Source organism: Colius striatus, chromosome 11, assembly GCF_028858725.1.
Source record: "Colius striatus isolate bColStr4 chromosome 11, bColStr4.1.hap1, whole genome shotgun sequence".
In the NCBI taxonomy this organism is placed as follows: Eukaryota; Metazoa; Chordata; class Aves; order Coliiformes; family Coliidae; genus Colius; species Colius striatus.
Window position 1 is genome coordinate 20514769 of NC_084769.1, and position 24406 is coordinate 20539174.

A 24406-nucleotide genomic window follows, 5' to 3' on the forward strand; every position below is an offset into this window, starting at 1 on the left:
GATTTGATAAAACCTCAACAGTTACACACATAATAGAAATAAAGTATTTCCTGTTCTTTCTGAAAACATCTTTCACTTCCTGACACAATCCTAGCCATGGGAAAAAGAATTATCTCCTGTTCTTCTTATCAAACTTTGCAAATATGTTCACTAGGCCAAGCATCCAGGGAATGAGAGCATGAAGACATACATCAGTAGCATTCCCAGCAGAAAACTAATCCAAGCTCAGTTTGGCTTTGCCCCCTCCTCCATACAACTGTCTCCATCCTCAGCCCCTTGAGAGCAGCTGTATCTCCTAAACACGTTGTCATCAGACATACGAAAAGAAAATCACAAAACAAAGGGAGTTTGCTTAGGTAAAGTAAGTCAGATGCTGTTATTTTGAAAGTAATGATAAAGCTTTAAATATGACTTAAGGAAACAAACGAAATAAGGTAAGATTCTCAGAAACTGATTAAAATTGTAGGTAGGCCTCAAAGTCCATTCTAATATTTCAGAAGAAATCAATCTTCCACTTATAAAACCCACATCTGCTCCAGTGTTTTGAAAGCATATTAATACAGAATACAGATCTTCACAGTAAAAGCCTGTGTCAACTAGTAAAATCTACTTGGTGATGTAAAAATGTACTTATTCCAGGTTACAGGATTGCTGTCCAGCAGCAGCAGGAAAACTGTGTTCAAGAGGTGGGATACCAACAATTGCCACTTTTTTTTATAAAGTATTAAAACACACATTTTCCTATCATCCCGTAACACAGGCAATATATAAACATGAGGAGACTGTGTCAAGCAGCCTGGCAGGAGCATCCTGTTATGAATGCTGCTCAGACTGGGCATGATAGAGGAGTTATAAAATGCTAGAAGAAACTATGTGTCATGTCCAGCTGGTTACTGGGCACACCTCCTATTCACCATATTCCAAAAACACACAGCCAGTTACTGGGCACACCTTCTATTCATCACATTAAAAAAAAAAAATCCAGAGGCTGTTTTTATTTAAAAACTGATTTATCTTGATTGTACCAGTGACAATAACACTGTCATTTTTTTTCTCAAATTCATGCAAACTTTGTTCATTATATCATGTTGTAGATAAAATTTTTTCAATACAAAAGCATAATCCTGCATGGAAAAAAACAGTCTTTCAGGATATAATTACAGGATCCTTTTCCAAAGCTTGTCCTCATAGAACTGATAACAAAATTCTACACTGAAGAGCCACTGATAATTAAGTTACATGGAAGTTCCAAGGCTAAATAAACATCAATGCTTGAGAACTCACAAAACACCTTTAATGCCTCTAGCCTTCTTTGCAGTTAGCATAAATAGATTTTTCCAAGCTGTGAAGAGTTATCAGTAATTATACCACTCAACTTCAAGTAGTGATTTAAGAACACATTTACTGGTAAACACTTTCCAGCTGCAGATTAACAACACTCTCCACCTGGCTAGACAAGAATAGATGCAATACAGTATCCCATTGTTTGGGGATATATTTAAAGAAAATTGCGACGTCATAGAATGGTAGGGTTGGAAGGGACCTTTAGAGATCTAGTCCAATTGAAAATATTCTCAAATTGCACAATTTTTCCTACCATCTCAGAGGAAGAAAGACACAGTACTGCTTACTATTCAGAAACATATCGGTGGACCATTTTCAGTACACTGCCAGTTACCATTTCTGCTGGTATATCCAAGTCTTCTTCCTCAGATCCAGCTTTTGGATGAGAAAACAAGATCATCTTCAGGAAATAATTAAGATTGCAAATAAAGAACTCTTGTTGTAACAAGAAGAGAATGGCAAATTGATTTCCTAAGTACCAAATTACACAGGAACAGCTGATAAAAGGCCTGAAAATATATCTCCAGGGCTAACGCAAATGAGCACTGCTCCTAGCTACAAGTTTTCCAAAACTCAGATGTGAATGCTGACAGATGCTTGAAGTCACATTAAGGGAACAGACAACTTTTCCTGACCTAGATAAATCAAACAGCACCCAAAATTCAGTGTAACCAACAGTTTAATGGTAGGCGACAAGCCTGGAGAAATTGTCAGACCAATAACAATTTTAATTGGGCTTTTTCATTTGTTTTCATGTTTCTGCCCACAAGCGAAACTGAAGACCTTCAAGATATTCTGTTTGACACTTCCTAACCTGGTATCATCCTCTGTTGAATTACATTCAGTCCTCTCAACTTATGCTTACATACCTAAAGTCTTAAAAAATACAATAATTATCTATACTGTAATTATACACTCTACATTGATTAACAATATAAACTGCATTTCTCAATGGCCACAAATAAATGGAGAATTGCCACCAGACTCTGAGTGAATAGATACTCGTCCTCTTTGAGTCTTCCATATTCACTACAGCTGTGACTTCAAACTCATTACTGTTGGAAATACTACAGTAAATTGCCATCAGCTGCACCTGTTTATCCTGTATTTGCTTGGTCAGAAATACAATCCGTTTTTGCATACAATATGCAAGCTTCAAGAATGTCTTGGTGTTAAAAAATACACTCACTGTGTATTTTGTCCTGTTTACAGGGAACTCCAGCAGTCTTACCAGTGTTTTGAATCCCTCACATTCCTACTGAAGTTACTGAGTGAGTTTATTTTCTTCAAATATATCTGACTACATAAAGGGAAGTCCTTCTCCTGATCTGCAACTGGAGTAGTTTTACTTAGATTTAAAATTACATTTGTTAAATTTTCTGACAGACTATAAGCAATTCGTCGGAGGATCCTAACACTTAAAAACAAACAAATCAACCCTTTTACTTCTCCCAACAGATGCTGCTTATTTTTTCTCTTTTAGTGTGTGCAGTTACACTGTGCCGAGGAGTGCCCAACTCTCCCGCACTGCTACCATCTCTTTCAGGCAGAGAACGCTGACATAAGTGCGCCTCACGGATGCTCAGGCTGGGAAGTTTTGCATGATAAAGATGTTCTGGAGGAGCCCACCCCGACAATGAGGCGCTCCGCGACAGGTATCGCAATCCCGACACGGTCCTGGCAACACGACAGAGGCGCCCGCACGGCGGCGTCGGTAGGCCCTTCGCGGCTCGGCCCCCGGCGAGGGGCGAGGGCTGGCCCTGCCGCCCGCATACGCCGCCGCTGCTCAGCCAGGCACCGCCGAGGAGGGCGCCGGCGGCCCGAAGGGCTGGTCCCGCAGTCCCGTCCCGCCAAAGAGTCTGTTTTCAACCAGCTGCATCGCCCGAGATGCCGTCGAGGAATCGCTACACCAGCAGTTTCTGCTGCGCCGGCAGCCGTTTAACGGTCGCGTTGCTCCCTTTGCCCCCGCCTCCCTGCTGCCGTCTCGGCCGCGGCACTGCGGTCCCGCGCGGAGCTTCCGCCTCGCTCCCTCAGCGGCCGAAGCGCGAAGAACTGGCACTCACGCTCGCCCCCCGGTGCCACTCGCCCCCAGTAGCCTGCCAAACGCCGCACCTCACAGCCGGACGCGCGCAGCACTGGCCTCCCTGCCCCGCGCTGACCCCTCGCACTTCACCCAGCCCCGCAGGCGACCCGTCACGACCGCGGCTCCCCGCCCGGCTGCTCCTCGAGCCGGGGAGCGCGCGGGCCCCCGCCTCGTGCCGAACTGCGCTTACCCTGAGGGCGGTGGGGCGACCGCCTGCCGAACGCGCGCGTCCATGCCGGCAGCCGAGGGAGGGCAGCTCGGCTCTCGGGGGCAGGGCGGGCGCAGCCGCTTGGATCCGCCCGCAGAGCGCCTCGGCTTCCCGCCTCACCTGCTCTAGGCGGGCTGAGGAGCACAGCCCCGCTCTGCCTCCCCCGGCGCCGCCTCGTCCCCCAGCCCGGGCATTCCCCGCTGCTTACAGCGCAGCCAGGGGCGCCTTCCCGGGTGGTGGCCGCGGTTACGCAGAGGACTCGGCTGAGCTGCCTGCGCTGAGCCGGCCGCTCGCTGAACCACACCTTGGGCGGAGGGGACGGGGAGGGGGGGGAAGACAGAAATGCCAAAAACACTTGGCTGTGAGAAACTTGAAACGAGGAACCTTCCCCGGCCTGACACCCGCGGCGAAACAGAGACTCCCTGTTCCCGTCCCAGCTCCTCCCTCCCCTTTCTCGCTGCCCGCCCGCCTCCACACACCCGGCTCTCACTCCGCCAGCGGCCCGGCCGGTGCGGGCTGTCGGCGGCCAGCGGGGGCAGGGCCGCTCCTCGCCGCTGGAATTTTCCTCTTCCCGAGCAAAGCGTCCCGGCGGCCGCCTCGGGCTCAGCCCTTGCCCATTCCAGCCGCCAGGGCGCGGGCGAAATCCCTGCAGGTGGGGAGAGCCGTGCGGGGAGCCGGGGCAAGGGCTGCCCGGGGGACCCGCCGCCTTCAGGCAAACTGTCCCTCTTGGCGATCAAAGCCAATTCGCCCCGTGCCCGTGGCCGAGGGCGCCAGAGGCTTGCTCCAGGTGTGTGCGGCGAAGTTGCCTTGCAGATGTGGCCCTCACCGCCGAGCTGGCTGCAGCGGTTGAAGCACGGCGTGACCTACCCATGTCTCACACGACCGCAGTTAAGAGTGGTTTCAGCTAGATCTTCAGTTTTTTGTTCGGGCATGACGGCACTTGAGCCTTTCCTGTGTGTCAGGCTGCTCCTTTGCAGTACGTAGTGAGCGGATTTGGCAGTACGTGCTGCTTGCCCGTGTCAGCATAGAGCACCTTTCCAGCTGAGCCGTGGGATCAGGAGATAGCATTGTATAGTAAAATACATCTCGACGGCCGTGATATTTTGGCCAGCGCTTAACAGAATTTGAGAAATAGCTAATAACAAAGCATTTATATCGTTTTGGGTTTGGTTGGGTTTTTTTTTTTCCCATAGGGAAAAAGTAGAACACTGCATTCTAGTATAAATGTCCTCTTTCAGACTAGTTATAAGTTACTTACCTGGAAGAAAATACTACAATTGACCGTTCTATGTTAATATTATTCATAACATGGACATTGTCTATATAGTACAATACAGAAACTGTACTGTAATAACAGTTTTCTCCCCATATGCCCTCCTGATTTGTAATGTGCTTCTTCAAATAAAGATTTTTTTTTTCTGCTTCTTCAGTAGAGGTTAAATAACCCTGAAGCTGCTTGTTTTGACAGACCTAGACGTTCACACCCTGAATAACCACATGCCATTATCAGGCACGCCCCATTAATCTGTGTATACTTCTTAAACCAAAAAAATTAATCACAGATGAGTCAGATGGATTTTCCATGGTCCGGTTTTCAAAGAGACAGTGTTCAATTAATTGATCAATAAGAAGAATCTTAGAACAACCTCACTGAAGACCTTATGTAAGTCTCTGACCCTTTTTCTCTTTTGACAGTCCTCTTTCTGTTCTCATGCTTCTCAAACTGTTTTTCCACTTCCTAGGTTAGGATAAAGGTTGACAAATTCCTTTGCGTGTTGACTGTTCCTAAAGCCAGGACAGGGTGACTTTCTGCAGTCAGTATGTAGCCTCAGTTTAAGTACAAAAGAACTTCATGTTTCCAAACAGGTATTTATTGAACAAAGACATTAAAGTGACTGCACATTCTAAATGGTAATGAAACCTCCATGCAAAGGCATGAGATGATTCAACATTATAGTGCTATTTCGACTGAAGACCATCATAACTGTCTGTATATTAGTTAGAATAATTACATAATTTGGTGTGATGCTGTTATTCCTTCTAGTAAACTTTGTGGGAACAGCAACAGATAAGGAACTGTTGTACCATTCTCTTTGAATTATCATTTAAAAACAATATAAGCCACAGTCTAATTTTTTTGGCAAATAGTAACGCTGTGAAGATTGCAATCTATTGAATAGCTCACATGGATGGGCTAATAATAGAAACTCAGTAATGCCAGGGAGAAAAGTGACATCAGGGAAAGAACCTAAAAAAAAATTGTTAATGCTGACAATTTCCAATAGATTGGCAAGTTATCTAAAAAAGCAGTTCACCAAATAACACCAATGTCACTTAAGAGGGGAGAGGTTATGCTTATCTTACACTACCACTTCTCTTACTCAAATATCAGTTGTTAACTAAGCACATCTGAAATACCGATCACTAGAAACACTGTAGGCTCTATGCTTGAGTCCCTGCAGGCCATGTTCTGCAGTAACAGTTTTATGATGACTAGACTTTAAATAGCTGATTTGATGAGATACTGGAGATACCATTTGTCCTGGGGATCTCAGTTTCTAAAAACAAATTCCGGACTGCTATGGCACTTTGTTTTTGTAACAAGAGAAAATCAGTTCTGTGTTTGAGTTTCAAAAGGTTTAAAATGCTCTTTTAATTTTTTTTCTATTTTTATAAAGTTCCCAACTTTGTCCTGTACTCAAGATGTTGCTCATACATAGCAAATGTAACTCTTACATATGATAAACAGAGGGGTGCAACAGAGGATACCAAGTAACTGGGCTATTAACACACTACTCATGTCTCTCCTATTGAATACTGAAGAAAACACATTTAAAGAAAGATTCCCTAGCCTTTTTCAAGCTGATCTGCGAAGATACCATTGTAGCAGTTAATGAAGAGGCAGGTTATTAACTGCACAGTTGCCATAATGTCATCCTTTGTCTATGGTTTGAGGTAAAACTTCTATCTGGAGGCATTAATCCATGTGACAGATCACCACCCACTGCACTCATTGAATGTACTTGCTGCCATTGAATTTTCAGTATAAATGTTTGCAGATTAATCCCCAGTTCTGATTACTGTTAGCATAACCTTCAAATTATGCTTGTTGAAGGAGAACTTCTAGCTTAGGTAGAGTGGAGCTTCAGGCAGCTTACTGACTATGGGGTTTTCATTCAAGTTGCAGTACTAAAAACAAAGTCCTGCCTGTTCTGTAAAAGCACTAATATCCCATGGCATTTTTCAGAACAGTTAGGAGTTGTCTTAAATGGCTTTGGGAAAATCTCCATGCCTCCAACCACACGGTAGGACACTGTTAGTCGTTGCTCTCCTCTGTTCAAGCGGTTGCCAGAAATGTGAAATGCCAGTATTTTGGGATGAAAGATGCTGTAGAAAGGTAATAGAATATATGATTTTCAAACAGATATGCCCACTGTTGCCTGTGGTGAAAGCTATTAGAAGTGCTAAACACACTACAAGAGTCTTACGGTATTTTTTTACAGCTGTAAAGGTTTATTTACAAGGTCTTTCTTTTTAAATTTATTCATATATAACAGCATATTAGCAGCATTTTGTGATTTAAGGATGTAACCAGAATGCTCTCTTAATATAGTTTCATACATAGAAAATTATACTGTATCATAAACTAGTTATTTTGAATAATACTGTGCAAAGTAGGTGTGAAATAGAATATGGATTTGAAGAGTGTTTCCTTGTGAAATTAATTTTCTTATGCATAATTAAAATATATTAGAAACATGAGCTGTTTTATTCTGCCAGCACGATAAAAATCAGGTTTTAACCCCTATAGTATAAAGATAAAACAAGGAATTATTACACGATTCTTGCTTTTGTTTCAATGAAAATTAAATCTGGATGTATTTTTTTCTATAGAGCAAGCAATCAGCTTACATCGCATCCATTTGAACCACTGCCTTTTCTGTGTTTGCATTCCAGCATGTGGGTGAGGTTTTGGGAATGTATGCACATGCATATAGCCACTGAAAGTATTGCTGTAGGCACAGGGACAGATTTTTATGCCAGTCTAAAATGTGTGCTTAATTGGGGAACACTATACACATCTCATCTATAAATACACAAAAGGAATAGTAAGCATTTTGTGAACATCCTTTTTCTAAGGAGCCTGGGAATCACTTCTAATTAGTAAAATGTTACCATCATAAATAAAATAAATTAATTATTTATATTTCTCCAATAATCTCATTGCCTGGAGATTATCTAATTTGCTAAAATCACAACTAGCATACAGCATAAGGAGGATAGCACTACAACATCCTCATCAGAAAACTCAAGCCAGTGTGGCTTGGATGAGTGGACAGTGAGGTGGATTGAGAGCTGGCTGGATGACAGAGCCCAGAGGGTGGTGATCAATGGCACAGAATCGAGTTGGAGACCTGTGGCCAGTGGAGTTCCACAGGGATCGGTTCTGGGGCCGGTCTTGCTCAATATCTTCATTAATGACCTGGATGAGGGGACAGAGTGTACCCTCAGCAAGTTCCCTGATGACACCAAACTGGGAGGAATGGCTGATTCCCCAGAGGCTGTGCTGCCATTCAGTGGGATCTCGACTGGCTTGAGAGTTGGGCAGAGAGGAACCATGAGGTTCAACAAGGACAAATGCAGAGTCCTGCATCTGGGGAGGAACAACTCCATGCATCAGTACAGGCTCATGGTCGAACTGCTGAACAGCAGCTCTGCAGAGAGAGACCTGGGAATCCTGATTGATAATAAACTGAACAAGAGCCAGCAATGTGCCCTCGTGGCCAAGAAGGCCAATGGCAGCCTGGGATGCATCAAGAATTGTGTGGGCAGCAGGTCAAGGGAGGTTCTTCCCCCCCTCTACTCTGCCCTGGTGAGGCCTCATCTGGAGCCCTGTGTCCAGTTCTGGGCTCCTCAGCTCAAAAGGGACAGGGCCTTTTGGGGCATTCCTTTTTTCTATTGTATCTAGTGACAGAACAAGGGGTAATGAAATGAAGCTGGAACACAAAAAGCTCCCTTTAAACATAAGAAAAAACTATTTTACTGTGACTGTCAGGGAGCCCTGGCACAGGCTGCCCAGGTGGTTGTGGAGTCACTTGTGGAGATTTTCAAAACCCACCTGGATGCATTCCTATGCAAGCTGATCTAGGTGGACCTGCATCGGCAAGGGGATTTGACTAGATAATCTCTAAAGGTCCCTTCCAATCCCTACCATTCTATGATTCTATAATATACTTAACCTGGATGTTATGAACTAAGTGCTCTGATTAGACAACTGAATAAAAGAAATGAGGAGGAGAGAGGGAAGAAGTGATCCTCCTCTGGAATGCTAACAAGAGATGGTGTTCTGTGTGCAGCACGCTTATTCAAGCATACTTTAGGGACCTACTGCTGGAATGGACTGTACAACTAACTTCCAAAGGGAAGCATTTATCATGTATATTTTAAACACAAAATAGTACTGAGACGTACACCACAGACAAATCCAAGATCACTCTGGTCACATATGTGCATACAGTGGTAGCAGTTTCAAGAACACAAGAGCACACCAAGTTCTGTTTCACTCACACTGTATGCTGCTTCATAGATCCAGAAATTCTTAATGTTCTAAGCATTTAGAAAGCTGTTTCCTGTTGTTGGTTGGGGTTTTTTTTTTTCTCAAGAAATGTTGGAATAAAAGTCATGAACAGAGACATGAATGCAGCTTTCAGTCAGAGTACCTGGCAGAGTTTACTGTCCCACGACCTTTTCAAACACATTTTCCAATTGTATCACTTATTGCTATGATTCTAAAAAGCACAATGAACAAGGATGGGAGCTCAAGGCTATGTATTACAGCTGAATGTGGCTTCATACCTACTATTTGCCTCATCGTGGGGAGATGAAACATCAGTTGCAGAAATTTTGTGAGGTCTTTAGCTAAAAATTTTTATTGATTTGAGTTTGAGAGTTTGTATAAATAATTTCAACTCATTTCAAAGCCCAGCTTTGATGCTGTTTCTTTTCTGCAGTTTGCCTGAGTCTCCTTAAAGAACTACCTCATTAGTGAGCACCTATGTGTTGTCAACACAGCTTGTTTAGACATGTCAAAGACGGTTTGAAACTAGCAGCTGCGTGAAGCTCAGCATGGGCTAATAACTCATTGTCAGAGCCAGGTTTCCTGAATAATGTAGAAGTGAATTCTTTATGTCTTTGTCTATGCTTAGCATTGGTACACAGGACAGGGTGGCTCAAGGGTGGAACAAGTATTTGGGGTTTTTTTGTTTGTTTGTTTTTTTCCCCTGGTATGTATGCACTGGTATATAAATACTTATATATATCTTAGAATCATAGAATGGTAGGGGTTGGAAGGGACCTTTAGAGATCATCTAGTCCAACCCCCCTGCAGAAGCAGGTCCACATAGATCAGGTCACACAGGAATGTGTCCAGGTGGGTCTTGAAGACCTCCTGGAGTCTCCTTCAAGGAAGGAGCCTCCACACCCTCCCTGGGCAACCTGTGCCAGGGCTCCATCACCTGAACAGTAAAATAGTTTTTTCTTATGTTTAAATGGAACTTTTTGTGTTCCAGCCTCATCCCATTACCCCGTGTCCTGTTACTAGATACAATAGAAAAAAGGATGTCCCAACCTCCTGACACCCACCATTTATATACTTGTAAATATTAATGACCTCCCCTCAGTCTTCTCTTCTCTAGAGACTTAGCAGGTTGAGGGAGGTTCTTCCCTCTCCTCTACTCTGGACACATTCCTGTGTGACCTGATCAAGGTGAATCTGCATTAGCAGGGGGTTGGGCTAGATGTTCTCTAAAAGTCCCTTCCAACCCGGACCATTCTCATTATGTAATAGAAAACAGTAATTAAACAGCAGTCTCATACATAACAGTAAGCCCATGGCAATGTGGACTGAGAAAGCTGTCTATACCCATTTGCTGTTGATTTACCAAACCACTGTGTATATATTCAGCATCTTCAAAGGCTTTTAATTTAAGCAGTTAAGTTTTAGCTGAGTTTAGTTTTATTTAAGAGATGTATGGAGCAGTTTCTAATACTATTTTTCCATTTTCTTTTAATTGAGGGTTTGTGTCTATACACCATGGGAAGCACTCTTCCTGGCATCACAGCTGCTGTTATTTAATTCTTCCTTCCCTCCAAACTACTACACAAAAGTCATTGCTTACTATCCACCAAGTATGTCATGGCTCGGAAAGTTTCATTTGTTTCTTGACACAGTTAGGAGGAAAAAATAAAAGGCTTAACAAACTATTTTGGTTTTGCTGTGATTACTATGGCATAAACCTAAATATAATCATGCCTAGAATTCTCACGTGCTCATTACTATGCATACACACAGCAGTTTATGTTGCTTTTTACTGTACATCAACATCTATTAATTCACTTTAATTACTGTGTACTAATCAAAGACAAAGGTTGCATGATATTTTCATCCAGATACTTTCATTAAAAATAAAGTAAAAAAAAATAAAGAAGCTAGGCTAGAGCTTTAAATGCTCCATATAGAACCAGCAAACAGAAATACTCTGAGCTCAACCAGTTTGACTTGGGCATTAGACCAGATTTTGAAGACTGTGTAATATTTTATGCCTAGGAGACCAATTGCATAATTCAAAGACATGAAAAGTCAACTTTCAAGTAGCTCCTTAAGTGTATCCTTTTCATTCAAAGGAAAAAGCTCAAGTAAATATAGCAAAAAGGTTTTGAATGCATCAGATAGTCCCATTCCATGACCAACATGTTGCTCCATTGTCACATATTTATGACAGGAGATTTGAAATTGCCATTATCATTATATATTGGAGCCATAGGCCTCTCAGCTGCTCTAACAGCACTACAGCTATTCTGACTTTGTGGAATGGAACCAATGTTTTTCCTGGAAATAAAGGTTAGAAACTGAAAAGAACACCAGCTTTATCTCCCTTACCTCTTCCTGGAGAAGACTGGGCAAGTTAATGGGAAAGAAATCCATCAAGTTATTAAACACCAAGCACCATCTCTGGCTCTGGCTCAGGAAGTTCTTGAACCACAGATTGCTCGATGGCAGGAATATTTCTTGAAGCATATATGCTTTCCCTTCATTTATAGTATTCTCTCAATATTCCTTTTTTGACATTGTCTGAGACAGGATATTAGGCTAGAGAAGATATTTGGTCTGACACAGAGGGGCCATTCTTATTTTCTGACATTCTTTATTTGGAGGTCTGACTTTAAAGCAGAAAGGCTTGATTTTTTAATAAAGGTAAAGGACTGCTATGGATTGTCTGCGGTTACTTTGAACCTACTGGAATTATTTCAAGATTTTGCCTTTAGTCTTAGGGATTTTTTACATTGTAATGAACCACACCTTCCAAGCATTAAGTATTCAAAGAGCTGGTAAAGGCAGTTTAGTGATATTAGAAGGTAAATTACAGTTCTACTGAATGGCTTCCTTGCATATTGACTTAAGAAGCTCTATGTAAATTGGTGATGTTGAATGGCCTTATCAACAACTCTAAGGCCAGTGTGTGTGAAAGTCACAGCACTGGGACAAGATGTTTTATCTCTCCCTAGTAGTGTATGAAATGCTTATTGACCTAGTTGAACTTTAAAAGTCAGACCATTATAGTAAAATTCAAGTTCTTGGGCTTCATTCCAGGCTAAGATTCACAAAGGTAAGTGTGTATAGGCTCATTACATTCATCCAAGCCTATTTAAGCCAAACAGTTAAAGAGAAAAGACTTTTCTCTTTAGGGTTGAGCTGCCCAGATGCAGAAGCAGGAGAAAATAAGGGGAAATAAAGAGTCATTTAAAATGGTTTGTGCTCTTTTTAAACATTTATTTTACTACTTACAAAACTGCATTTCAGAACTGCATTTCAGCAGTAAGCGGCTGTAGACTATGGGCAACATGATATCACAAAAGCATTTTTCAAGTGAATTAACTCGTCTCTTGATTTCACAGACCAAACGAAACCTGCTGCATAACATGTTTTAAGTAATTCAAGATGCACCGTAGAAAATCCTTGGCCCCAGGGCTGCAACATTTTTAAACATTTAAAGTGAATGAAAATGAATAGGGAGATAAAGCTGCACAGTGGCTCAGGAGATAGAGCCTTGTGAGGGCAGAAGGAAATTGCTTTAAAATGTAGACTGTGATTATAAACGTTAAAAGGGATGCATGACATTTTTCAGCATAAAGCCTGAAGACTGAGATGAGAGGAAGAGAACAAAGAGGTTAAAACGTCTGGCAAGTCCAGACTACATGGTTAAAGAATGTGAAGATATGGGAACACATTCATGGCACAGGTGAAAGTAATGTTCTTGATTAACCTTGCATACTGAGGCTTTAATCCCGAAGTCATTCTGTCCTCTCTACATGAGTGACTGTTAAGCTAGACTGTGTAACTATTTATCATCATTTCTAGCAAATAAACTGTTCTTTTTTTTTTTTTCACTTTTTCAAGCCACCTTTTTTCCACTTCACATGTCACTGATGAAAAAAATGCAGACTGCATATAGTACAAATTTTGCCACTTTGTCAAGAGTGAGAGAGATTAATGCTGGTACTCTTCAAGGCCTGAGCTCTAATGACTTTGATCAGCTGTGTAAGACTAAGTCAAGAAATAAGATTTTTTAAGTGTCTTAATGTATGAAAAGAACAGAAGCAAAGTGATGCAGCTTCATCAAGGAGCTATCATTCCCGTGTAAACCTGAAAAGTAGGGAATGGGAACCTGAATTCAGGTCTTTCAAACTGAAATAGCAGAGACAAATAAACTTCTTATTATCTAGACTGCTGCAATTTTTTGTTGGGATTACTGAAGATAAAATGAAATTATTTTTGCCCAATGTTTTCAATAAAATAAGATTTTAAATCCTTTTTATGATAAAAATTATCATAAATCAAAATCACAAATAAATTTGTAGCTGACAAACTACACTTCATAAAGATTTAAACCACTGACAGTTAACTTCAATATATCTTTATTCAGTTAATATGAGGCTTATCAATTGTAAATCAGACTAAATCTATGTTCTGTCGAAAACAATGCAAATACTAAAAGTTACTCTGTTGTATTCTAAGAGTCAAGAAGTCACAGAAACATGTATTGCTTCTCCAGTAAAACATAGCAAAAATTACTCTGTACAGAGAGCTCATTCTACTGGTTCACCAATGCAGAACACACAGACACCATGGACAAACTCCAGCCTACTGGCTTCAAGAGCATAATCCTTTGTGATTCTTAGGGGTGCAAATTTACCTCTTGTTTCAATGTTTTTATGGTTTTCGTTCTTCCTATCTTTCAAACTAAGAAGTCTAATTTTTCAAAGTTCACAGGTATTTAAGCCTCTATTTCTCTTTAAATTAGTAAAGGAGAGGACTTAGGTAAAGGAGAGGACTTAGATAGAGATCATTTATATGGGAAGGGGGAACTATCATGAAGTATTTTAAATGTATGCAAAAGCTTTTTCATCTTTTTTTTAAAAATACATTTTACTACTGTGAACAACATACATCTTGCTTTACATGGCATAATACTATCTTGTATACTTTTTTCATTTATTAAGAATTCTAGTCCTGATGCTGTTTACAGCATTTTTTTCATGTACAGTTTTTAGTCAGAAGCCTATTGACCCGCATGAGGCAGACAGCTGGAAACTGCTGTCCTATCTTCCAAGTGAACCTGTACCAGGATTTCCATCTGTGCTATATATGTACCTGGAAGGGTACCAATAACAATTACTGAGATTTGCAAAGATTACTCCTAACTGATGGCTCTTTCAATGTCACTTTTTAACACATTCCACAGTTTTCTCTCAGTTCAGAGAAAGATTTGAACCACAGTGCTGAAGGAGAAAAAAAGCCAAGAGGCAGATTTGATAGCAAAAATTTTGTAATACGTTAGTTCTACCCTTACACATATCCATTTTTCTAGCTTTAACTGATTCACTCTCTTAACTCCAAATTAAATCACAAGATATATTCTAAAAGCCACTTCTGTGAAAGAATCCTAGGCATCTGGGGCCTATGATAAGAAAAAGAAGCACTTGGCAATCTTCAGCAAAATAGAACATGGGGGAGATAGTGAGGGCAGCGTTCAGAATTCATTATTGCAGTCACTGGGAAGAGAATCCTCTTTTAAGAGCTGTAGCAATTATGTGTAGCTAACTGTTACAAACAGGAATCTAAGTTGTACACAGTTCCTTAAAAAAAGACTAAATTGTGGAAGCTTTCTCTGATGACTGTGCAAGTCAAATATCATCCAGGTAGAAAATAGGAGTGCTGTAGCACAGAACAATTATCCAAGTTCAGCACAATATGACAGTGAACACCAGGAATCTGTAATATGCTTAAATCATGATGAGTTTAACCTGATGTTAGGACAAAGAAAGTGAAATTATATTTTTTAAATCCTTCCATGCAACACAGCTTAATCCTTGTGTTTGTCTAGCAAACCTGCCCTTCCAGAGATCTCTCCAGGTTGCACCAAATACCAGTGAGTATCACACATTGCAAAATGCCATAGTAGATAGCAATCTGATTAGAACTGTTGCATTTCATTTGCAAACAGTCTGCTTCAGTTACAGATTAACAGAAAGGTTTTAATTTATTGAAGGAGATAAATAGTAGCTGGTAAAAGCAAGGTATGAAAAGCACATTGGAAATTACAGGAAAAGCTCTCTTAAGTCAGACCTCAAATTTACATAGTAGGCATGACAGAAAAACAGGACTCATTTGGAATAGTGGAATTATGATCTAATCTACTAAACTTTTTATGATTGTCACCAGGGAACTAGTGGTAAAGGAATGGGGTAATAATGCCTTTTCCTACTTCTGCTGGAAATCTCGCTCTCCATCTGCTTCAGGATTTACTTCACTAGCAGTTCCTGCTTGAACAGTATTCATGCACAGTCCACAGTGCACAGAACAGAAAAGGAGAATAGTAAGATGAGTAGAATACCCTGCCAAACTTAAAACAAACAGCAAGTTCCAACAACTCCTCCCATTCCCCTTCACTATCCAGGGGCATACAAAAGTCAGGTTAACTGTTGCAATTTAATCTCTTTAGCAACATCTGACTCATCAGACCTAAGAGTAGTTTGTGTATTCCCATACCTAGATACATGCACTAGGCATCATAAGGTAATTTACTAGATTATAGATCCCTCTGTAATAATGGAGAGATCCCACAGAAAAAAGATCCTTGTGTCAGCCAGCATGAAAAGCTTTCCTGAATTTCTTCCACCTGGCAATCACTATAACCCTAGTCACTTTTCAAATTGTTAAGGCTCATAAACTTTTACTGGAAATGTGAATAAGGAGAAAGGCCTCTGTATTAAAAGTATGATTGAGAGCAGCAAGTCTAGGCACACCATCTGCAGTGATTGCACTCAAATATTTATTATGTAAATTCCACTATGGAATAGTCGCTTTGTCAGAGAGCTGATGAGAGTTCAGGGTAGAAGGCTGTGTGTCAAGCAGTTTGTGACAGTATAAAGAAACTACAGAAATATATGCATCCAAGTGGAGAGCTGACAGGCACTTAGAAGTTGGAATATAGCGTTCACTCACTCTCAGTTTCATGAATACACGTTGGATGATTACATGAAAGGAAACTGCAGTTGCAGCGATACTGAGTTCTGCAATACAGGTGTGTCTGCTGCCAGGGATGACCTTCCTGACAAGCATCTTATCCTTATCTCAATGCCCTGGATTCTCAGCGATATACTTCACAGTCACTTTGACATAATGAATACAGACTTCCTCAGAATATTGTCTTATGGCTTGTGATACCAGTGAATGCCCAAAAGTAGACTAACTAGTCTCAAAAAGGCAGAAACTCCTCCTGTCCCTTTCTCTGTTTCTTAAAGATCTGTTCTCAGCTGTTACAGACTGCTAACTTTCTAACAATCATCTTCTCTTCCAGAGGCATCTAAGGATGAACAGCTATCTCATGAATAGGATCTCAAGTGTTCTGTGCTTCAGCCTGTCTCTTGTGCACACTAATACTGCCCTGCTAGTGTTTGTTCGGCAGCTGCCATTGTCTGATACAATGGGCCCGGGTTACCATTGATCAGACTTGTTCTTCCAGCTAGCCTACATTCCTTGCCCTTGCCACTTCCAGGATGGAGAGATTCTTTATGAAGATACTTCCTGAGTCTCCCAAAGAGGTATGCTCCCTCTTCAAGAGAACAACAGTAACCATTTTTGTAGTAAATTTAAAACTGAAACAAAGGCTTTGAAAAATGTTTTGATTAATAATTGTTACAATGAACTTTTTCCTCCTATGCATCTTGGTTCCAAGAAAATAAATTACTATCTAGATTCTGGCTTAATTTCATTCTGTTTTTTCCAAAATTTTCATATTTGCCATTTTGCTGCTCTCTGCAAGTTCAGTGCAAGCTCTGTGGAGCAGCTTCATTGAAAAGGAATGCAGGAGTTTAGCACTGTGCACAAACTAGGTGTAAAAATTTATTAAAATGCTAAGGGTTAGAAATAAGTAATAATTTTTTAAACTTTCAGTATTTCAGCAAGCAAAATGGTATTTTCACTTAGGAAAATATCTGACCATCTCTTATAACACTTCTCACAAACACATTTTTCAGCTGTTTCATACATACCCCGCTATAGGTTCTCAGGGTCGTTACCGAAGCAGGTATGGTCAGTAAACACGTATCACAAAGCTCCCGATTCATGTAGCCTTAACTGAGATAACCAAAAGTAATCCTTTGAATTCCCTGTCAACTGGAGAGGAACGATGTACTGAATAGTGTGAACGCCCTCTGCAGGCAGAACAAGAAACCGCTGTAATTCTAGGATTGATTTCAGTTTCCCTAATTATTAAGTAGATGATAAAAGAACAAGTCTATATTAATCCTTATTAGCTTTTTCAGATATTGTCTGAAAACTGTAAACGGTACATTGGTATCTCCTGATATTGTTGGTAGACATTTGACAGTCTATCACAGACTTTTCACCAGTCATAAAGGCAGGCTATGTCTACACTGAGGAATTCTATAGGAACATGGAGCAAGACTGAACTCTGCACACTTGTTCATCAATACTGCTTAATTGTTACAATACTCTTGGTGTGGTCTGACCATATCAGATAGTATTCTTTCCCATACCCTCCATATAACACTATCTATGAGTGTTTTACCAGTCCCAGGAGCTGCTGCACATCTTTTACATAATTCTAAATATTTTTGAGCTAGAAAAAAAAAATCTATCTCATATACACACAAGTGAAAGCTCAGAGAAATTATGCCTAGAGCCAAAGCACTACTGTATTTTGTTCATGGGACACCAAGGGCCAATTGATATGTATTGTGGATATAACCAGTTTCATGCCATTTGGCCTCTGATTTAGAGACCACTTCTCTCTTAATAAAACCTCAATAACCTACTGCAAGAGGTAGGTTTTGAGGTAATCAACAGTGTGTTTTCTTGGAGGGTCAATTTAGTGTGGGGGACACCATATGCTAGGTAGCTCACAAGCATCAAGTAAAAATAGCTTCCTGTTGAGGCCATTATCAGATGCTAAAAAAATAAATGCTAAACTACCAGGCTTATACAGGCCTGCTCTGAGCCTACTGCTGTTTCTGTCCACTACATATTGCCAGACGTTTCAGAGCCTCTGTCACAGCTATCTCCTATTCTCCACAGAAAAACAGGAGTCAGCAACTATTGCATGCCTGAACTCTGTGACTTTAAGCCCTGTGATCTCCCTCTCGGCACATCCATGCTGGTTTTCCGACTGGACAAGTCTGTTGTGGATGAGATCAACAAAAATATAAACAAAAGCACTCAGGTTAAGAGAAGAATGATCATATCCTCTAGCCAAAGATGAAGTAAAGAAATCTGTCAGAGGACACCTTTCATACGAGGAAAGGTTGCAGGAACTGGGGCTGTTTAATCTAGAAAAGAGGAGAATGAGGGGGGATCTCATTAATATTTACAAAGATCTAAATGGTGGATGTCAGGAGGTTGGGACATCCCTTTTTTCTATAGTAGCTAGCAACAGGACAAGGAGTAATGGGATGAGGTTGGACCACAAAAAGTTCACCTTAAATATTAGAAAAAACTATTTCACTGTCAGGTGAGGAATACCTGGCACAGGCTGCCCAGAGGGGTTGTGGAGTCTCCTTCCTTGGAGGTCTTCAAGACCCACCTGGACATGTTCCTAAGCAACCTGATCTAGGTGGACCTGCTTCTGCAGGGGGGTTGGACTAGATGATCTCTAAAGGTCCCTTCCAACCCTACCATTCTATGATTCTATGACTCTATGACTACTATGAGTTCAGAGCAGGAAACAAGGCTTTGAAACACAGTCTTTACTGGAATAAGAGGACGCCATGTGTAGTGTAGTTGATGTCATATGCAACAAGAAAAAGTACTAAAAATCAAAATCAAGAAAGGCCTTGTGAGAAAGAAAAATCTATGGCCATGTTTAATTTTAACAATCACCATGTTCCTTGCTATTTCCAAAGAAGCTCCTGACCACTTCCATGAGAACATGCCCAAAACATCCTCCTTTGGGGAAGATTTGCTCTTACAAATGATCTTGATTTCAAACTGCACATGAGCTGTAGTTCTAACTTCATTTGCAGTACAGGATAATAGCTGCATTCAAAGATACTACCTCTATAGATACATTACTTAAATACATTATTGTAGAGGTGCAACTAGGAAGGCTAGAGCCCTTCTAGAATTAAATTTAGCCAGGGAAGTTAAGGACAGCAATAAGGCATTTTTCAAGTACATTAGAAGCAGAAGGATGACAAGGGGGAGTGTGGCTCCGCTGCTAAACGCTGAGGGTGCCCTGGTGACCAAGGATACAGAGGAGGCTGAAGAGGAGATGGAACAACTCATCCTGAATGTTATCACCAAATATATGAAGGAAAAGATGGCTATTGGGGGCGTCAATATGGCTTCACCAAGGGGAAATCCTGTTTGACCAACCTGAGTTCTATGAGTGCAAAACCGGCTGGCTAGATGAGGGGAGAGCAGCAGATGTCATCTACCTTGACTTCAGCAAGGCTTTTGACACTGTCTCCCACAACATCCTCATCAGAAAGCTCAGGCAGTGTGGCTTGGATGAGTGGACAATGAGGTGGATCGAGAGCTGGCTGAATGACAGAGCCCAGAGGGTGGTGATCAATGGCACAGAGAGGAACCTCATGAGGTTCAACAAGGACAAGTGCAGAGTCCTGCATGTGGGAAGGAGCAACTCCATGCACCAGTGCAGGTTGAGGGTCAAACTGCTGAAGAGCAGCTCTGGAGAAAGAGATCCGTAAGTCCTGACTGATAATAAACTAGACCATGAGCCAGCAATGTGCCCTCGCAGCCAAGAAGGCCAATGGCATCCTGGGATGCATCAAGAAGAGTGTGGCCAGCAGGTCAAGGGAGGTTCTTCTCCCTCTCTACTCTGCCCTGGTGAGGCCTCATCTGGAGCCCTGTGTCCAGTTCTGGGCTCCTCAGCTCAAAAGAGACAGAGAACTTCTGGAGAGAGTCCAGTGCAGCGCCACCAAGATGATCAGGGGAATGGAACATCTTTCATACAAGGAAAGGCTGTGGGAACTGGGACTGTTTAGTCTGGAGAAGGGGAGATTGAGGGGAGATCTTATTAACATTTACAAATACCTAAAGGGTGGGTGTCAGGAGGTTGGGACATCCCTTTTTTCTATAGTAGCTAGCAAAAGGACAAGGGGTAATGGGATGAAGCTGGAACACAAAAAATTCCACTTAAATATAAGAATAACTATATCACTGAGAGGGTGATGGAGCCCTGGCACAGGCTGCCCAGAGGAGTTGTGGAGTCTCCTTCCTTGGAGGTCTTCAAGACCTGCCTGGACATGTTCCTATGTGACCTGATCTATGTGAACCTGCTTCTGCAGGGGGGTCCCTTCCAACCCCTACCATTCTATGATTCTATAAATCTATGATTACTTGTCCGTAACTCTGCCAAGAAAGTTCAGATAAAGTATATGGTCCACAAAATTAATAAACACCTACAATGCTTGTCTGTTCACTAAAAACATGAACAAATTAATTTATTCCTGTATGTGAGAAAGCAAAGAGAGGTATCCTATATATAGGAGCCTAAGCTGCCAGCAGAATAAGAACTGAGGAGCAGAAAGCTGTTTGATCACTTTTGAGTTTAAAGACATGTCACAACATACTTAACTTCCAAACTGGATTATTGTGACACTGACTGTTAACAAAAATACCTGTTCATGCCTACAGCACACTTGAAAGTCAGTTAGTCTCCATACATATGCCTTTGGACTTGCTGGGTAGTTTGATTCATTCTCGGTTTATCAAAAATCTAAAGTAAAATTTAAGGGCTATGAAAATCACACTGTATGTATGCTTATACAGTTTTGAATTGAATCTTAATTTACACTTTATTAATTTAGGTGGGTCTTTCTTATGCTGGAATGCAGTAATCTCAGTAGCTCACAGCTGAAAACCTGAGACATATGCTTATCATGGATCTGCAGGTGTGACAAGTACTAAAGAGTATACAGAACAACTACAAGAACTGTTATTATTTGAAAATACTTTTTATACGTTCTGTATTACTGATCTCCTTCTATGTACACCATAACAGAGAGCAGATAAGTCTTTACTTTTTTTCCCCTTGATGCATCTGTTGAAATACTAATGGAAGTTTTATCTTTAAGAGTAAATTGGTAACAATGGGCTTGGCAGCAAGAGCCAAAGACCAATACCTTATTTTATTTGCACGTTGTGTAAACCATCTGGTTTGCAAGTTTTTCCTGTTTTTCAATTGCAGTTTCTCCTTTGCAAAGAATGTATGGGTGGTTTTGCTTTTGTTCTGTTTGTGTGTGTGTGTATGAAAACATAATTTCTATTTCCTAAGTTTCACTGTATGCATATTCTACTTGCATTTTCTTGGAATTTACAGAACCCAAATTTTTTTTTGCCATAGACTTCATACATAAATTATGAGTCCTGTAGCAATCTCCACCTATATGCAAGCTAGCACTGTATACATCCCTAACCTGCTTAATTCATCACAAAAATCTTCACAAAATGTCACCTCCAGTACACTATTTGACACATTTTTGATTCTTTGTCATATCTCTCTAGTACAGCTACCTCAAGGCAGCTCCTGACAATGTTAAGCTTTTACTATTCAAACGAAACAGCTTCATTAATTTGACAATACATTTAATGAAAAACAGACCATATACCTTTGGTGAGGCTTACCAAAGCTCCCAGGATAGCTTTCTTTTCACACTCTGGGCATTTACCTAGGAAATATCCAAGGAAGCAGGGACTGTAAAGCTGCCAAGTTTCAAAGTACCTGGGTATACCATTTGCAGCATCTAGAATATAACATGTCAACAAGTTGTCATGGCTGTAAGATGCAACAGGATGGCATGGTAAGTTTACTGCATTTCAACACAGCCAATGCTTGTTTTATGAATATGAAATTAACATTGAATTGTCTGATTTGCAGAAGGGTTGATGGTTAATGTATTGTGTATAAAATTCCTAAGGCTCTTAAGATTACTGGTGTATCTTTGCATCTTAACTTCAGTTCAAGCAGGGATTTTTTTTCTATGTATCTTTTTAATTTAGCAGCTATCATCTGCAACTTCTGTCACCCCTTCAAATACCATTAAAATTATTCTTAAATCTACAGGGCAAATAATTTCAGTCTGATTAGGAGGAGAGTTGTGTTAAGATAAAACTCTTAACATTTGAACTAAAATTAAGTAATATAGTAAAATAAATGGTGAAATTAACCTGAGAATTATTGAAAAAAGAAAACCAGCAGGTGTTCAGATTGATTTCCAGGTAGTGTTGGGTATTCTGTTCTTCTAGCCTTATTAACGTTTCCATTTAATTAAGAAATGTGCCTAATAACCATTCTGTAAAGAACAAAAAAAGAAAACTAAATGAATGGAAAATGCACCATCACAACTCAGTTATGCTGCGATTAATTTCTGAGCACCATCTACTGGTCTGCTTCTAAAACAACCACCAGATTTCTCAACTGCTGGTAACATCTAGATATGTATCAGGTCTATGTTGACTTATCACTTATTTTATTACATATTTATTAAAGCTCTCACGACTCACGCATTTCCCTCATACTAGAGCAAATAACAGACTTGACGTAATAATAGACGGCTCCAGAGGAGATGTGTTGGAAAGGTTAAGATATCAGCTCTATGGTTAACATAGGTTGACATAACCTGTCACAGAGATGTTTTTAAGCTGAAAGGGTTTCTAAAGTACACCAAAAATGAAAGCAACTTGGCCACTGTTTTTGTCTTAGTGTACCATATGTCACCCCTACCATAACTCTTGTCAGCAACGAAAGAAGAGATATCACTGCCATCTCTTATTTCTTGCAGATTCTCAGATACTACTGGAAGGAGTTGTAGAGAAATCTACAAAGACAGAGCTTCACCCTCAAATATATCATCATGATTACTTCTTGCTCACCTCTTGCTCCTAGCAATTCAGTACCATCTGCTTCTCTTTTCTTTCTCCTTACTCCATTCCAGAAAGAGAAAGATATATAATTCATCTAGGACAAAATGACAAGTTCACAGAATCACAGACTGGTAAGGGTGGGAAGGGACTTCTAGAGATCATGTAGTCCAAGCCCCTGCTTAAACAAGTTAACTTGAATCAGGTTGCATGTTTGATGCCTGGATTCTGACAAGGTTAACTATGAGCAAATCTGAATCCTTATTCTTTTCTCATTCTCCCTAGAACACTAAATAAAATATTTGCTTAATTTGCACTTGCAAAAAATTTTGCATTATAAGAAATCTGTACTTGCTTTCTGTGACAAGATAATTCATTTCCAGTTTGAATTGCCTTTTAACACACAGTTTAGAAGACAGCATTTGAATCTTGCCACTTTCTTTCCGAGCACCTGACAAATACACTTGAATACAAGGACAAATAATGAATTAAAATATTTTAAAAATATTGAATAATGTAAATAAAAACTAGTTTCAGTATCAAACTGAAGGTATAATATGCAAGGCCTAGACACAAAAGACAGGTCTGTTGATACATTGCACGGGTATTTAACTGAGTAGTGAATTAATGTTAGAAGAGTTAGTAGCACTAACAATTACCAATGGAATTATTATTTTATTCACCCCCCATAATTATTAATAATTACCATTCCATAAATAAGTTATTAATATTTAATAATTGCTGGGTCTACTGCCCAAAACACTGTAGTCAATCTGGGTATATTTTGTGTAATGGTCAATAAATATTTTACAGGAGACATTTGCTATAGTCAAATTTTGATTCCTACAATATTCCAACAAACACACCTTCTCTGTTTTCTAAACTTGAAGTAAACAGGACTGTTCCTGTATTTTTTATTAACTACATATGTTCAGGATTGAGACTTTCGAGCCCTGTGGAGGCTCACAGAAATTTAAATCCGAGTGAAAGAGCAGGCATCATGAATGAAATATGCTTAATACTTCAAGGAACACTAATGCTTCATACAGGAGAAAAATATCCAAGTTGCTAGTCTGAATCAAGAGGATTCTGAAAGGAGAAAGTGCAATGAAATCTTAATTCTCATTAGTAATTTGCAGCAATACCAAGGACACTGATGCAGAGTTTCATTTATAAGAATATTGACAGTAGAGATAGTCCAAAAGTGAAGATCCTGGAATAACATAAATAGAAATGTTTCTGTAATTCTTTAAACATTCCAATTCAGACATTACCTTTGCATTTGCAAAACAACAGTTTAAAGATT

General features: G+C 40.4%; 1 protein-coding gene across 2 annotated transcripts in view; it reads right to left on the reverse strand.

Moving 5' to 3' along the window:
- The window catches only part of COBLL1 (cordon-bleu WH2 repeat protein like 1), a 92048-nt gene extending 88197 nt beyond the window's left edge, over nucleotides 1–3851 (reverse strand). Inside the window, exon 1 of one of the 2 annotated variants that reach the window (XM_062004735.1) lies at nucleotides 3618–3851. In XM_062004735.1, the coding sequence (XP_061860719.1) occupies nucleotides 3618–3661 (44 nt within the window). In that variant the 5' untranslated portion in view covers nucleotides 3662–3851. The remainder of the gene's footprint in view (nucleotides 1–3617) is intronic. The other variant, XM_062004736.1, reaches the window with a different exon arrangement.
- Nucleotides 3852–24406: the final 20555 nt, after the last annotated feature.